Source organism: Furipterus horrens, unplaced genomic scaffold (assembly GCF_987537825.1).
Source record: "Furipterus horrens unplaced genomic scaffold, mFurHor1.1.pri manual_scaffold_8, whole genome shotgun sequence".
In the NCBI taxonomy this organism is placed as follows: Eukaryota; Metazoa; Chordata; class Mammalia; order Chiroptera; family Furipteridae; genus Furipterus; species Furipterus horrens.
This window is the reverse complement of record NW_028327178.1, coordinates 89,346,582-89,362,820: the sequence shown is the minus strand read 5'-3', so window position 1 is coordinate 89,362,820 and position 16,239 is coordinate 89,346,582. Positions and strand designations below refer to the sequence as shown.

The 16,239-nt window shown below is 49.4% G+C and overlaps 1 protein-coding gene across 1 annotated transcript; it reads left to right on the top strand.

The window, feature by feature from the left end:
• Window positions 1-4,408: 4,408 nt before the first annotated feature.
• On the top strand, window positions 4,409-15,717 carry TRIB3 (tribbles pseudokinase 3). Its single transcript, XM_090286182.1, has 4 exons — window positions 4,409-4,462; window positions 7,751-8,041; window positions 11,085-11,377; window positions 14,365-15,717. Exons 2-4 carry the CDS (start codon window positions 7,751-7,753, stop codon window positions 14,855-14,857), a joined length of 1,077 nt encoding a protein of 358 aa, XP_090142308.1. The 5' UTR covers window positions 4,409-4,462; the 3' UTR covers window positions 14,858-15,717.
• The last annotated feature ends 522 nt before the right edge of the window (window positions 15,718-16,239 follow it).

The following is a 16,239-nucleotide window of genomic DNA, read 5'->3' as shown; positions in this document are numbered from 1 at the left end:
TCTTCCAATCAACTCATTTAAAACATTTATTTGAAATGGAAAATTTAAATTGCTGACCTCAAATGGAAAGTCACTATCGTTTGCCATAAAGGTGAAGCAACTATAAAATTAAATACCGGGAAAAAAAAACAAAACAAGATTCTTAGGTTCTAGTTTTAAATCCTACTTCTTGCTGACAGCTCTGAGCTGAATCCTGCTTTCTCTTCCTTAATAAGTGAGTTGTTAAAGATACAGAAACTGTTAAATGAAATTTTCTCCCCCAGTAATTGGAGGAACAGAAAGAAAATCAAAAGGAAATATGCATATCATGATATGATTCAATGTTATGTAATAGAGTCTGGAGACCCTACAGCCATCTGGCATCTACCTTTGCTGTACATATCATATTTGGGAAAACACCAGCCTAATCCAACTCTCTTACATATAAGAAAACTAAGGCCCCCAAAGGAGAGGTGATTTGCCCATGATCTCACAGGGTCAGTGGCCTCAGCCAGACCTCCAATCTAACCAGAGCTTTTTCCAAAGCATTGTTTTGCTTTAGTGGGGAGAACTTACAAAGATGAAAGTTTAAGGACACCAATGGTGGAATTTCAGGCATCTAGCAGTCACTAGCGACACCTGAGTGGAATGGAAGGCGGCAGACTTGATCCCATCACAGCAATCCTGCAGACCCTCAGCCCCACCGTCTCTTGGGTCACAGCCCTCTGACTTCCTGCCCTCAGCAGAGGGGCAGAGTCTGGGCTATGAGCTACAACAAATAGAAATGCAGCCTGCTTGGCTCAAACACCTGGGCAGAGGATGTTCTGAGAGTGGAGAAAAGCGAATTTATGAAAGCAGAACTCTCTAGGAAAGTGCACATTTTTACATTTAATTTTCTGAGGGCGTGTTGGTCACCATTTATTTTCTCACTTTTTAGCAAATGCTTTTATAGCAGTTATATTCCAGGCACTTCACAAATAGTAAGTCATTTAATTCTCATGACAAACCAATGAGGTAGGTACTATTACTATTCCCATTTTTAATATGAGGAAACTAAAGCCCAGAGAGCTTAATTCAATTACCCAAAATCTCACCACTTGGAATTGGTAAGAATTGAACCCAAGAAATGTGGTTTGACTATAATGTGCAGCTCCCTTGATGCATTTAATCTTTAGGACTAAGGCAAGGAAGGTATAAATAACTGCATTTTATGGATACAGAAACTGTGGCTCAAGGCTATTTGGCATTTATGTCGTAGATCCGACAGACTCTTCACTTTGCTCTATGCCCTGGTCCATGTGTCAGGAATTCTTGGTCTAAGGTCATGCTACTCAATGTAGCGCATATGGCTATTGCACATTTAAAATGTGGCTAGTGTGACCAAGGAAATGAATTTTACATTTTATTGAATTTTAATTTTAAAACAGGTAAAAAATAATTTTTCCCACTAAGTACAACTTAATTTTTTTGGTAGGACATTTCACTTTAACCACTGACAATTTAGCTTCCATGCTGATTTGTGTCCAAACTAAGTATAAAATACACAACAGATTTTGAAGATATTAGTATGAAAAAACAATTCAACTATCTCATTCATAATTTTTTATCTGTTGAACTGATAATATGCTAGCTGTATTAGATTAAATAGGATATATTACTAAAATTAATTTCACCTGTTTCTTTTTGTTCTTTAATGCATGACTATAAATTTGAAACTATGTATGTGGCCCATGGTATGTTCCATTGGAACATGCTGGTCCCTGGAATTGGAATTTTCCCTCCCCAACTGTGACAAGAGCCTCATAGTTGGGGGCCAAGCCCAGAGTGTTCCAGAGAACATACCCACAAATGTGATGGAAGCTGCTGGTTTGCAAAGATTGTGAAATGCTCCTTGACAGTGTGGGCAATGGGGTCAGTAGCCCCTGCTTTAAATCCACATCCACCTCATACAACAGGCTGGGTGGTCTTGGGTAAATACCTCACAGTAACAGAGATGGAGGTGAAAGGGCCCATCTCACAGTTCCTTAAGTGCCTCAGGGCCTTTGCACCTACACACTGTTCTAGGCTCTGTCTCCCCTCACACCTTTGCACTTGCCATCCCTTTGTTTCCTTAAGGTCTCACTTTAAGCATCACCTTACTGATGATTCCTAATAAAAATATCCATCCCCAGTCATATGTGATAGAGAACAAATCTAACCTATTATATTCAACAATGCTTATAATCCATTTTATTACCCTGGCTGGTTTGGCTCAGTGGATTGAGCGTCGGCCTGCGAGCTAAGTGTCGCTGGTTCGATCTTCCAGTCAGGGCACATCAGAGAAGGAAAACTCTGATTCCAAAAACCTCCGCTGCCTTGCGGCATACCTCTTCAGGGGAAAGGCTAAGGGAGTAAACCCCGACAGAAAATCCGGAGCCGGAGTCCCTAAGGCGGTTTGACGTTGTAGTCAACACCGGCAACTCCTGCGGCGCACCTGAAGCCAAGCTGTATTGACTCCGTCTTTCCCTTGGACCCTTCAGCTGCGAAGAGAGGGGGGGGTCTGCTGCATGGGCAACAGCAGACCCTCCATATCACCCTGCCCAGGCTCTGTAGCTTCAGCTTCACTGGAGAGGACACTCCAGCGACATCACAAGATGTCGATTCAACACAGGAGGAGAAAGATACCGTGTTACTCCCGAGTCGGACTGCACAGCCATTCTCGGCGGTGCAGATAGACTCTTAAGAAGCTACACCATCGTCTCTCGAGACGGACGGCTGCCGACGACGATATAATCCATTTTAAATTATCTTGGTTCATTGATTTTATTTTCTTGATAATGGTTCGTTTCCCCACTGATTTATAGAATCTGTGAGGACAGAGACAGGTGAGTCTTATCACTAATAAGTCCGTTGCATTCAGAACATGAAACAAAGTTAGGAATGTGTGAATAAACCCAGCAGAGTGCCAGTTATATAGATTTGCTCAGGGGACAATCATCCCTACTTTTCTTTGCCCCTTACAGCTGTGGGAACTTCCAACCTGAGTCTGGGTGTCCCGGTGTAGAAAGTGAATTCATTTTTCCCTCTCAGGAAGGGAAGTCTTCAAGGTTAAATGAGATCCCAGAATCCCCTGCCGTGCCCTGAAGGCTCTGAGACACAGGTGAGCTGATCCCTGGGGTCCTGGAAACAGGGGAACAAAGGTGACTCCCTCAGCCTCCCATTCAATCTCTGCCTGGGGAGTTTGTGGGTTTTGTTTGTTTGTTTGCTTGTTGTCTGTTGTTTGATTTTGACACTGGTATATTCCAACATTAAAACCTAAAAAGGATTTTCATTGAAAGGTTCTTGGTGCCCAGGGCTGCCCAGAGATGCTTCACCAAACAGCAAGTGCCACGGTGGCCTGCTAGTCCTGGGGTGCAAGTTCTGTTATAGGTGCCTTCCCTTCTTGTGGCGACTCTTTTTATTGAGCACCTACAATATGCTACACACTGTTCTAAGCATTTTACATGTATTAGCTTAATTCAAGCAACAACCCTATGAAGAGAGTGCTGTACTATTTATAAGCCCATTTTATAGAGGAAAGAACTGAAGCAGGGTTTTAAGTAGCTTTCCTGAGGTAGCACAGTGGGTCTGGGCAGAGGTGGGTTGCACTCTCAGGCAGACTGATTTTAGGGTGCTTGCTCTTAACCAGTAGGCTGCACTGCCTCTATCAAATGAATGCTGCGAAGCCCACCCAGCCTCAGACTTCACCAGGGCACCACACTGGCCCTTTGAGCCCCAAGTCTGCTCCTATAAGTCTGGGGTGTTTGCAAAGTTCCTGGTTGCTTTCCCATAGCTGAGCGTCGGGCTGCACCTTAGCAGAAAGGGAACACTGGAGCTTCCTGCCTGCCAAGGATTCTCTGAAGGTTTGAAAAGTGCTTTATAAACGGGAAGCACTTGGGAGGCTGTCACGGTTTGCTCTTTTTCTCCTCAGCACCTTCTTAAGAATGACGTTCTTCCCATTTCACAGAAGGGGAAACTGACGCTCAGCAAAGCAAAATTCTTTTTTCCTAGATGATAGGAAGGATCAGTGGAAGGGGTCTACACTCAAACTTCGGGCGCGGGGCGGGAGGGGAAGGGGTGGAGCCGAGACACCTGTAGAGGGCCGGAGAGGCAGGTGCTGCGCAGGGCTGACGCCTGTGCGGTGCGGGAGGCGCCGAGGGGGGGCGGCGGGTCTGACCCAGAGGGGCGGAGCTCTGGGGATGGTGCAATCCAGCGCCCGAGCGCATCAGGCGGCGGGTGATTAGCTCAGGTTTGCATCACCCGGGCTGGAGCCGAGCGGAGCCCGGCGCCCGGCGTTATCGAGACACTTGCGCGGAAGCGGCGGCGGCTCCGCACGCGTCGGGCCGGGGAACGTCGAGGCCCGAGGTCCAATTGGCACCGAGCTCGCCGCCGCGAAGCGGGCCCGGTCCGCCAGGGGTGCCTTCTGATCTGGGGCAGCGGCAGGAGCCCGTCGCACGAGTGCAAGGTACATACCAGGCGGAGGGCCGGGGAGCGTGGGGGGCGGGCGACCGTGGCATGTTGGATACACACACACACACACACACACACATACACTTTTAACAAACACGCCGTCGGGGCGGGGGATGGCGACCTGGGCCTAGTGTATCCGCAGGGTCTCAGGGGACGCGGTCCCTCAGAGCTTGGGGTCGCCCGAGTGTGGCCAACTCCGACTGGGGTGAGGTTGAGCCTTGTCCCGAGGATAGAGTCAAACACTGAGGTGCCCGAGTGTCACTAAGCGACGAGAGAGTCGTGGGGTTTGGTGGGGGGAGGTCTGTGTGTGAGGGGCTGTGGGGCACATTGGGGGGCGGTGTGTAGGGTCTGTGTTTGTCACTGTGCGGGTGTGTCTACAGGGGTCCGCGTGAGCCTGTGCCATCTGGGTGGGGATTGTCTCGGGACTCTGTGTCTCCGTGGACGGTGCAGGCAGCGGGGATGGCTGAGCACCTGATAGCAGGGGTTGGCTGTGCGAAGGACACGGCGAGGGGAGAGCTGGGCTGCCCCGGGGGCGGAGAACCCGTGTAGGGCGCGTGGGAATGCGGGTGCAGCGCGCGAGATGCAGAACCCCGGTGAGTGCCAGGCGTCCGCCGCAGGTGAGCACCTAGCGGTGCAGCTACGGGTTTACATGCTGCGCTGTGCGTGCGCGTGTTGTGTTCGTGCGGACCGTGTCTGGTGTACTTACCAGACAGGGAAGGGGAGGAGAGGGCCCAGGTCCGCCCCTTCCCACGGCCCTGGGGCCCAGCCTCCTTCCCTTTGCCTCACCCGCTCCGGGTCCCCTGATGACCCTCGGTTTCCGCAGAACCTTCTGCCCCGGGACACCCTGGGACGCCGCTTCCGCTCCCAAGGGAGGAGCCTGGGGCGGGGTAGAAAGAGGGGGAGGTGTGTGTGACCTTGTTGGTGTCAGTCGTGCAGTCCTGCATGTGATAGGTGGGAGAGCTCTGTGCGTATACGTGCACGCTTGTCCGTGGAGGGAGACGTGTGTCACTTAATGAGTGTTCCCCTCTCTTCTGTGGATGTGTGTCTGGGCTGGCTGGTTTGGACAAAGTGTGTTTTTGAGGGGCATGTGTGCACCTGTCTGCACTGCTCTGTGTGTTTTGTATGACCCGCCCCTTTGCCCCCCACCCCGCCGCCACCAGGGTGTCCCCATCCTACAGTGGAGCTCCCTCAGTGTGGCTTCCAAAGTCCCTTGTCCAATGGGACCGGGAATCCCAGGCCCCACCAGGCTCAGGCATGGGGAAGGTCAAGGCAGCTTGAGTGCTGATACAAGCATGGGAGAACCTCTCCAGGGTGTCTCTGCTTCACAGGGCACAAAGCATCTACACAGCCAGGGATCATCTTGCTTGACTCAGAAAAGCTGGTGAGGTAAGCAATGTCATCCTAGCCTCATCCCTAGGGAGATTTCTGAGACTCCCATGGGTAGCACTTAAGCCATCTTCAACTATGAATAATAATAGTAATAGTAATAATAAAGTAGTAGTGACCACTTCCTGATAACTATCCTGTAGCAGGGCCATGCTACTTGGTTTGTTTTAATTTCTCCACCACAAAAATCCTATGAGCTTCGCATCCTGTGAAGGAACTGAGGCTCAGGAAGGTTGAAGACCTTGCCCAGGGGTACCCAGCCAGGAAGGTTCAGCCAGGATTAGATTCCAGGAATATTTTCTGATTGCCATCCCTACTGCATTCTTACCAAGACAGATTATAACCTTTCACCTAAGGTGAGGGTCCCACCCTCCCTTTTTCCCTCCCTCCCAAGGCAGGCCATGCACGTGGCAGTAGCATGATTGGAGAGGCTGGCATCAGTCTAAGAATCAGCTCTGAGTGATGTTACCCCATTAATCCTGCCTCAGACTGTTGGGAAAGTCTTTAACTGGGGTGAAGTCTCTCTCCCTCTAAGACTTCATACCTGAGCCTCTTCATCCCTCATCTGGAGTCTGAATGGATGGGCAGATGGGTCCTAGAGAGCACCTTTCTGCCCTGACATGCCATTGCCTGTTCCTCCACCCACCACACCCAGTGACACAGCTGTAAGGGTGGTGGCTTCCTTCACTACTGAATGAATGAAATCTTGGGATCTTTGAGAGCTCTCCCCTCCCAGCCCCACTCCTCACCTGATGATGACACTGAGCTGGCAGTGGATGAGCTCTGCCTGTGGTCCCTGTGATTCTGGTTGCTCTTGGACCATCCATCAGGTGATCACAGATAAAAGTTAACAATTGAAAAAAAGAAGTCCACTTCACTTGTTTTAAAATACTCAAGCAATAAATCAATACAGAATCTTTATTTTTTAAATATTGAAATAAAAAGTTCACTTGCCTCCTGACCAAATCACTTCTTCTCTTAGAGCTCTCCCAGGAGGCCAAGGGCTTCTGTGTGGCTACTTCAGTCTGGATCCCTCCAGACCTTTCCTATGCATTTCCACATCTATAACTATATATATAAGAGATACATCATAGTATATGCTGCTGGGGTTTTTGACATAAATGAGATCATCTTAGGTGCATTGTTCAGCAGCTTGCTTTTTTCACTTGACGATATAGCCATTCCAGAGTATATATTCATGTGTACATACCTTATTCATTCATCCTCCTTCCTCCCTCCTTCCCCACTCCTTCCATTCCTTCCTCCCTTTCATTGGTACTAGCTGCCGATCCTAAAGTACTCAATAGATACTATGCAGTCATTCTTCATTCCTCTCACCAACCACCAAGTCCATCTTTCCACTTCACTCTTATTTCACTTAATAATTCACTCTGGAGATCTTTTCAATTAGCAACATAAAGTTAACTCAATCTTTTAAATGGGTACAACTGTCCCATGTATGAATGAAATATAAGTTATGTACCAATCCCCTAATGATAGATGTTCAGTTGTTTTTATCACATGGGCTGCAGTAATAACCTTGCACTTGTATCATTACATCAACACATAGAGAGCTTTCTGGCCCTTTTTCAGAACTGTATAGTATTCTATTATACTATACAGTTATACCATGATGTTTTAACCAGCTCCCTACTGCTAGACATTTGGGGGTGTCTTCTGCCTTTGGCTCTTCAGACACAAGGCTCTGATGAAGATCATTTTAATTGGAGGGTAAATCACAGAAGTAGGACACCCAGTCAAGGGTGTGTACAGTTGTCAGTTGAATGCACACTGCCAAATCACCTCTGTCCAGGTTGTGGCAATGTGCCCTCCCACCAGCAGAGGAAGACAGTGGGTGCCAGACAGCTGCACTTTACTGCCTTTCTCTCCTTTCTAGATGCAAGCCACCCCTCTGGTGACTCCTATGGGGGCTCCCTCCAGGAAGAAGCAGTTAAAGTTGGATGATGACCTAGACACCGAGGGTCCCACCCGGAAACAGGCTCGAAGTGGACTCCAGCCCAGGCTGCCTCCTTGCCCACTGCCCCTGAGACGACCCCCTGCTCCTGGCCATGCCCCTGCTGTGACCACCGCCTCTTGGCTTGGGCCCTATGTTCTTCTGGAGCCTGAGGAGGGCGGTCGGGCCTACCGGGCCCTGCACTGCCCTACAGGCACCGAATATACCTGCCAGGTATGTGCTCCGGGGCCCACTTTCCTTCAGCATCACGAGGTGTCAGGAAAGAGCCTTCGCGGCAGAGGATTGTCAGGGCTGAGGAGCCCTTATATTCATTTAGTCCTGGGTTTACTGGGGAAGCAGCCAGTGAGCCCCCAGTTCTCTGTCAAGCCCCAGGCTGGGTTGAGATGAGAGAGGTAAACCAGATGGTCCCAGCCCTGGGGAATTCATAGCTTAGGCCCCCACAGTGTGATACATGTTGGGGTGGAGCTTAGGGACCTTGAGAGCACAGGAGAGAAGCCTTTAATGTATTCAAGGGGGCTTCTGAAAAGACTGACAAGTTAGCTAGGGAGGAGCAGGAAAAGGGAGGGCCAGGCAGGGAAGCAACTTCGCAGAGAGGCGCAGAGACATGAGAGTGTGGCACTTCCCGACGGCCAGGCCAGCCGGGTAGAGCGAAGTGCAGCCAGGGGCAGGAGATGGGGGCTGGCAGCCAGTGGGTGTGAAAGCTCTAGAGAAACCTCCCACTAGGCTGTGGGGAGCCACTGAAGATATTTATACAAGAGAAGGGTAAGATATGGTAGACATCAGAACTCCTGGGACCCTGGAGGTCATTGGGCCTACCCTGTGGCCATTTTACCAATACAAAGACTGAGGTCAAAAGAGAAGGATCATGCATGAATCCACATAACATTGGGCAAGGTCCAGGGTTCTTTTCCAAAGCAGGGTTCTTGGCAGAAATCAGAGACCGGGCAGGGCCAAGGTCCCCTGAGGGCCCGACCCACACAGGACATTGGCAGGTCACAACCCAAAAGGACAGAGGTGAGAAAGTATAATAACAGATATTTATTGTGCACCAGGTCCTGTACTGATTGCTTAGTGTGTATAATATCTCCTAATCTTTGCACACTCTGTGAGGTAGTTACAGTTATTGGGCCCATTTTATAGATAGAGGACACTGAGGCTCAAAAGGATGTGGTTACTTGCCACATCACAGAGCCAGGAGGTGTCAGAGCTGAGACCAGGTCCTGGAAGGCTGAGCCCAGAGCCATGTGCCCCTTGCTGGGACACCTGGTTCAGACACAAGCAGGGCAGGTTCACTCTTCAAGGGCAGGCGTATAGAAGATAGGACAGGCCCAGGCACAGAAGGGAGGGAAAGGAGACTGGATCCTCTTGGGAATGCACAGAGAAGCAAAAGGACCAAAGACTCCAGCTGGGAGCAGCAGCAGCTGGCTCTAGCTCCTGCTGATGGGGCACAGCGGACAGGGGGACACATCTGGACACATGGTTCGGCCATCAGCTTTACCAGGGCTCTGGGCTGCCTGATGCAATTCCCCAGTGCTCTGTCCCAGATGCTCTGAAGAACCCTTGGACTCTGGGTCCCCTTCCTGCAACGTCACAGGTTCTTTGCTGTTCCTACTGGGGAGGAAAGTCCATGCTGAGGGGAGTGACCAAAGCAAGCTGGAACCAGCAACCACAATTGGGCTTCACATGGCCCCAATTATTTAGAAACATTTAGGGGAGTCTACTGGGTTGTGCTTGTCCCTATACCAGCATGAACTGTGGGGACTGACCTACATTTCCACATGTCTAGGCTTTTCTGATCAGTGTGTAGAAAGATAATTGCCCAATTCATTAATTGAACAAACCAGTGAGCACCAGCATGCACCGTACTGTGGTTCAAAAATAGACAAAGTGCTGCTTTCATCAAGCTGACCTTCCATTGAGGGACACACACAATAAGCAAATAAGTAAAATTTATGTCAGGTGATTGTAAGTGCTATAGAGAAAAGGCTAGGAGCTGGGAGAGAGGAGAACAGGGAGGGTAGGAGGTGCAGCTGATTTTAGTTAGGGAGGTCCAGGAAGACCTCTTTGAGGAGGTGACATCTGAGCAGTGACTTGTGTGAACTGGGGGAACCAGCCCTGTGGGTATCTTAGGGAAAAGCATCCAGGCAGCAGGAAAGGCAAGGGCAAATGCACAGAGGCAGGAATGTGCCCCAGGGCTTACCCTAACTTTCAGAACAGTCTCTGTTTTTGGAGTATTTCCTCTGTGCCACTTAACTTTATTTTTTAAGACATATGCTTACATTTTTTTCTAATGGATTAAATATGTATATGCTTTATTTATTTTTATTTTCTGTGTGGCATAGCTAAAATAACATGCAAAGAGCTTCAAGTCAGGTGAACCAAAGTGAGTATACCAGCTTGGCCGCTGACTAGCCATATGGCTTCCAGCAAGTCACGTTCCTTCTTAGATCATCTGATGTCCATAAAGCCCCAGCTCATTTCCTGACAAGCTCAGCCACTCTCACCATGTGCCTCCCCTCCCTTCCCCACCCCATTTCAGCCCCTGATCTTTGGTTGTGTTTCTAGAGCTGATCAGCCCTTTCTTGCCCCATGGCCTTTGCACTCTCTCTGGCCCCCACCTGGAAAGCTTATCCTGTGGGCATTTCTGAACCGTTGAAGCTACCTGGCCAGAGTCCCTTTTGGACCACATGTTCTAAAATAGGTGCCCCCTTCCAAAATATTTTGTGTTCCAGCATCCTTTTTGGTTCTTTTGCAACACTGATCAGGATTGTGTTGATTGCTTAGTGTGCATAGATATTTAGCTTTTGGGCCTGTTTACTGCCTCCTGTATTGGACTGTGGGCACCAGGAGGGCAGGAACCATGGCTGTCAGTCAGGTTAGATACCCAGAGGCTGTTTCAGGTAGGAATGAATGAAAGGGTGGGTGGACGTGAGTTTTAGAGAATGGAAGTGGTGATGATGATGACGATGATGATGGGCATCGAATTACTTCTGCTCTTTGGCATGTCTCCATTTTCGTTTGGGTTACCAGTTATTTTTCAATTATCTTAAGTTTAAGGCCACATAAGGTAGCAGTTAAGAGTACTTGATGGATGTGTGGCCGCTCAGCTTTGTCAGGGTTGAGTAGCTTGCTGCTGAAGTGGTTGGCACAGTGCCTAGCATCCGGTAGTGTCTAAAGAGTTGGCTGTGACTGTTTGCAAGGCCAGCCTGGACTCCACACGGTCCCCCCCTGTGCTCACGCCATGCTCCACCCACAGGTGTACCCGGTCTGTGAGGCCCTGCTGGTGCTGGAGCCCTACTCCCGGCTGCCCCCTAATAGGCACGTGGCACGGCCAGCGGCGGTCCTGCAGGACACACGCCACCTTTACGCTTTTTTCCCACGGCCCCATGGGGACCTGCACAGCCTGGTGCGCCGCCACCACCAGCTGCCCGAGCCCGAGGCTGCCAGGCTCTTCCGCCAAATGGCCACGGCCGTGGCGTACTGTCACCAGCATGGTCTAGTCCTGCGAGACCTCAAGCTGAGTCGCTTCGTCTTCACTGACCTTGAGAGGTGAGTGTGGCAACGGAGAACCCACCCACAGACACAGCCAGGAGATGGGTCATAGGAGGGAAACTGAAGCTCAGGAAAGCAATGTAGCCTTCAAAAAAGTGGGGAAGCCTGGACTCGTACCACTGCCTGGATCCCCGGAAAACGTTGACTCAGTTCTGTTGGAAACCCCTTGGGGTGGAGCATGGCTTTGTGATAATAGTGATGGTGATGAAGGGCACAGCTGCACTGTTTGACTCCACCTGGATCCTTACAAAATGAGGTAGGTGCTGTTATTGTCCCCACATGGCAGGTGAGGAAACTGAGACCCAGAGAGGTCAGTAGTGCCCAAGATCCCACACCTAAACAAATAGTAGAGCAGGGACTTGAACCCAGATGTGACTCCAAAGCCGGGTCCTAATTCCCTCTGAGCTTGAGAAGTGGGAGACATGGCTGGGTTACTTGCTAGACTATGCATGACCCAGAGTCCCTAGGCCTCAGTTTCCTATCAGTAAGGGAAAGGTCTGGATTGTCAAGCGGTTTCCAGGATATCAAGGTCACAAATGGCCACCAAAATGCTCCTTGAGTTTCCCACACAGGAACCTTTCCCTGTAAAACTGAAAATCAGTGATTTCTGGAGTCAGGGGCAAAAAGGGTCCTGGCATCCTATTCCCACCCAAACTCCTAGGAGTATGCAGGATGGTCCACGTGAACATCCATAAAGAACATTGATTTCATTTCAAGATTTTTGGGGGGCGGGGGAGAGGAAAGTGGCCTCATTGAACTTTTTAAAAACTTTTAATTTTATGCCCTGGCTGGTATGGCTCAGTGGACTGAGTGCCATTCTGTGATCCAAAAGGTTGCTGGTTCAATTCCCAGTCAGGGCACATGCCTGGGTTGTGGGCTAGGTCCTCTGTTGGGGGGGTGTGAGAGGCAATCACACATTGATGTTTCTCTCCCTCTTTCTCACTCCCTTCCCCTCTCTCTAAAAATAAATAAATAAAATCTTTAAAAAGCATTTAAAATGTTTTTATTTTCAAATACTTTTAGACTTATGGAAAAGTTGCAGAAAACACTCCAAAGAGTTCCCATATTTCCTTCACCCAGTTTTCCCTAAGGTTAATGTCTTATGTGACCATAGTACAACTGCCAAAACCAAGAAATTAACCATGGGCTCATATTATTAACTAAACCACTGGTTGGTTCAGATCCCACTATGTCTTTTTTCTGTCTGGGGTCTAGTCCAGGTCCCCACCCTGCACTCACCTGTCATGTCTCCTCAGTCTCCCCCAGTCTGACAGAGGTCCTCAGTCTTTTCTTGTCTTTCTTTCTTGACCTCGATACTTTTGAAGAGTACCAGTCAGTTATTTTGTAGAATGCCCCTCAATTAGGATTCAACTGATGGCTTTCTTATGGTTAAGTTGAGGTTATTCATTTTTGGCAAGACTATCACAGATAGGCCCTTCTCAGTACATGATATCAGGAACTGTGTGACAGTGGTATCAATTACTGGGATATTAACCTCAGTTACTGGTTAGGGTGGTGTCTGCCAGGTGCCTCCACTGTAAGGTTCCCAACTTAACCTTTGTAATTAATAAATACCTTGAGTAATACCTTGTAATTATTAAGTACTCTGAGACGCTTTGAGGCTATGTGTGTAAATACAGTTTCTCCTCAAACTTTCGTCCATGAATTTTAGCAGATATCTACCATCCCTGTAAAAGGTATTAATTACTGTGATGTTTGTCTAAGAGTAATTTTCTATTTCCTTCTTTCCTTCTACATTTTATACTCCAAAAACATGCCTTTAGTAAGAAGTGGAATGTAAACTTTATAATGACTTTTAATCTAATGCACAACTTCAAATCATGTTAAGTTTAGAGTGAGTACACCTCCAGACCTCCCAGCGGTGAGAAAGTGCTTCTTTCTCTTCTCAAGGCAATAGTTTAAGAAGCACCGTTGGTAGAAAAAGGGCGGTGGAGTCAGAAAAACCTGGTTTCAAATCCTGATTCTACTTTTTAACCTGTTCTTTGGACTTGAGCAATGGCATCATCTGCCTAAACCCTGATTTCTGCATCTTTAAAATGGGCCAATAATGCTGACATTAGCCCCACAACCCACCCTGCCAGCAAGCACTCAGGAAGCGGTGCCATAGGAATAAGATGAATAGTAGTGGGTATAGACAGGTTATTATTAAAGCAATCTAGCATGTTCCATGGGAATTGTTTAAAGCAGAAGTTGCAAATGTGGGCTACAGACAGACGTTTTGTTTTTGGGTTTTTTTTGGCCTTACATATATATTTATTTGTTTTCAATTGAAGTAGGTTGCCAGCATTTCCAAAATGGGGACTCTTGTTAAATTATGATTTCTGGCTTCTCAGAGAAAAATGGGAATGTGGGGCCTTCTTGGGAACTATGTGAGCAGTTCCTAGTGCTGGCTGTGGTGGGTGAGAGCTGGCGGCCATGTCCCAGCCCTGTGCCCTGTGGATGTGAAAGGGCGTCTTTCTCACAGGCTGTATAAGAATGAAATAAGATGCACCAGGTACCAAGCTTAGCTCAGGGCCAGGTACGCGGTGGACAGTTTGTAAATATTGACTGTAATATTGTTAGTGTTACCCTTTTTAGGTGGGGTTTGTGCTGAGATGTTTGGCCCAGCCCCACTTCCTATTTCTCTCATTGTATTACCTGCCAGGACCTTAAGTTTGCATCTGTTTTAACAAGAGGTTTAGTGCCCCCAGCCCCCTCCCCCAGTGACTGTTGGGAAATGTGTTCCTCTCAGAGTCCTAGTTCAAATTTAATTGCTCTGTGACCTTGAGCAATGGCTTAACCTCTCTGCACCTGGGCTTCCTCATTTGTAAAATGGGCTCAGTCATCCAACCACACAGAACTGGCTCTTGTCTGCCAGATGGCAGCAGGCACTTGGGAACCAGGTAACATTCAGGGTGATAGCGTGGGGTGGGGGCTTGAAGCTCCAGCAGGAGCTGACCCTCCTGTCTCTCTCCTTACTGCAGCACAAAGCTGGTGCTGGAGAACCTAGAAGATGCCTGTGTGCTGACTGGGCCAGACGACTCCCTGTGGGACAAGCACGCATGCCCAGCCTATGTGGGACCTGAGATCCTCAGCTCACGGGCATCCTACTCAGGCAAGGCAGCGGATGTCTGGAGCCTGGGTGTGGCACTCTTCACCATGCTGGCTGGCCACTACCCGTTCCAGGACTCAGAGCCTGCCCTGCTCTTCAGCAAGATACGCCGGGGGACCTACGCCCTGCCTCAGGGCCTCTCAGCCCCGGCCCGCTGCCTGGTCCGTTGCCTCCTTCGAAGGGAACCAGCCGAGAGGCTCACAGCCTCGGGCATCCTGCTGCACCCCTGGCTGCGAGAGCACCTGATCCCCTCAGTCCCGTCCCGAGCCCAGCTCTGGGAGGCTGACCAGGTGGTCCCCAATGGGCCAGGGCTGGAGGAAGAGGAGGTAGAGGAGGGAGAGAGGGAAGTGGGTCTATATGGCTAGGGCCACCCTACCAGACTCTCAGCTGTGAACTGTGGGTTGAATTTGGGGTGTCCCCAAGTTCTCTCCTGCCTCTTTGAACTGAGACAAACCTGAAGTGCCTTCTAGGAGGGGAAAGGAGGAGGTGTGCGTGAAATGTGCCATATGCATGCCTATGTGGGTCACACACCCGCGCACACGGGCTCATACTTACAATAAGTCTTTCTTGGCAGCTCCCCGTGTGCTCTGTTCTAGGTGCTGAGAACACAGCTCTGACCAAGAGACAAACTCCCGCTCACAGAGTTGACAGTACTTCTCCATGCCCACAGACCATTGTCTTGTACTGAGCTGGCTACGCCTCGTGCAGGTGACGGCATCCACTCATGCTGGCACCTGGCACCTCTATCATGGGACAGTGCCTCTCACAAACAACCAGCTGCCTTTGTATCTTGTCCCTTTCAGAGAAAGGGAAGCGTCCTATGCCAAAAGCTCCAGGCCTCCCCCTGCACTTAGGGCTCCAGAGCCTGGCCATGTTGGGGGATCCTGCCCCAGCAGCGGCGTCCTCTTGGTCCCAGGGTCCTCTGTCCAGGCCTGAGCCAAGGATTTGGGCTGGAAGATCAAGGGTGCAAATTGTGAGGCGGGTCCTCATCTAACTTAAGGAGCTGTTTGGAATGAGGGTCCAAGCCTGTCTGCTGCAGCAGCCCCTGACCTGATCACCAGACTTGGGCGACAGGATTAGGTGGGGTCTGCCCTCTGGCCTCCTGGAAAGTCCTGAGCCCAGTTCTAGGGACACTTGGGGTCCAGGACCCCACAACAGCACTATAGGTTTGGGATGCCATGAGTATATATTTTTACTTTGTGCCTAATAAAGGAATTATGAAATACTTGTCTTTCTCCCAGACGGTTCTTCCATCCTCTCTTGTCAGTTTTCCCAGACGAGCCCCACGGCAAGACCTCTGCACTCCTTCTCCTTCTTCTGGAGGCAATGGTGTCTGAACTGGGGTAACTTTTGGCTGCAAGTAACTGAAACCCTGAGTCAAAGTAGCTTTGAAAAAAAGAAGGAGCCCTGGCTGGTGTGGCTCCATGGATTGAGCCCCAGCCTGCGAACCAGAGAGTCACTGGTTTGATTCCCAGTCAGGGCACAGGCCTGGGTTGTGGTCCAGGTCCCCAGCTGGGGGCACGAGAGAGGCAACCACACATTGATCTTTCTCTCTCTTTCTCCCTCCCTCCCCCTCCCTCTGAAAATAAATAAACAATTTTTTAAAAAATAAATAAAAAATAAAAAAAGGAAATGTATCTTATACAAAGCAAGAAGTCAACAGGTGGGGTGAGCTTCAGGGCTGGTTGATTCAGCTCTCAGAGCTGTTAGCAGGAACCCGGCTGCCCAGTCTCTTTCTGTCTCCACT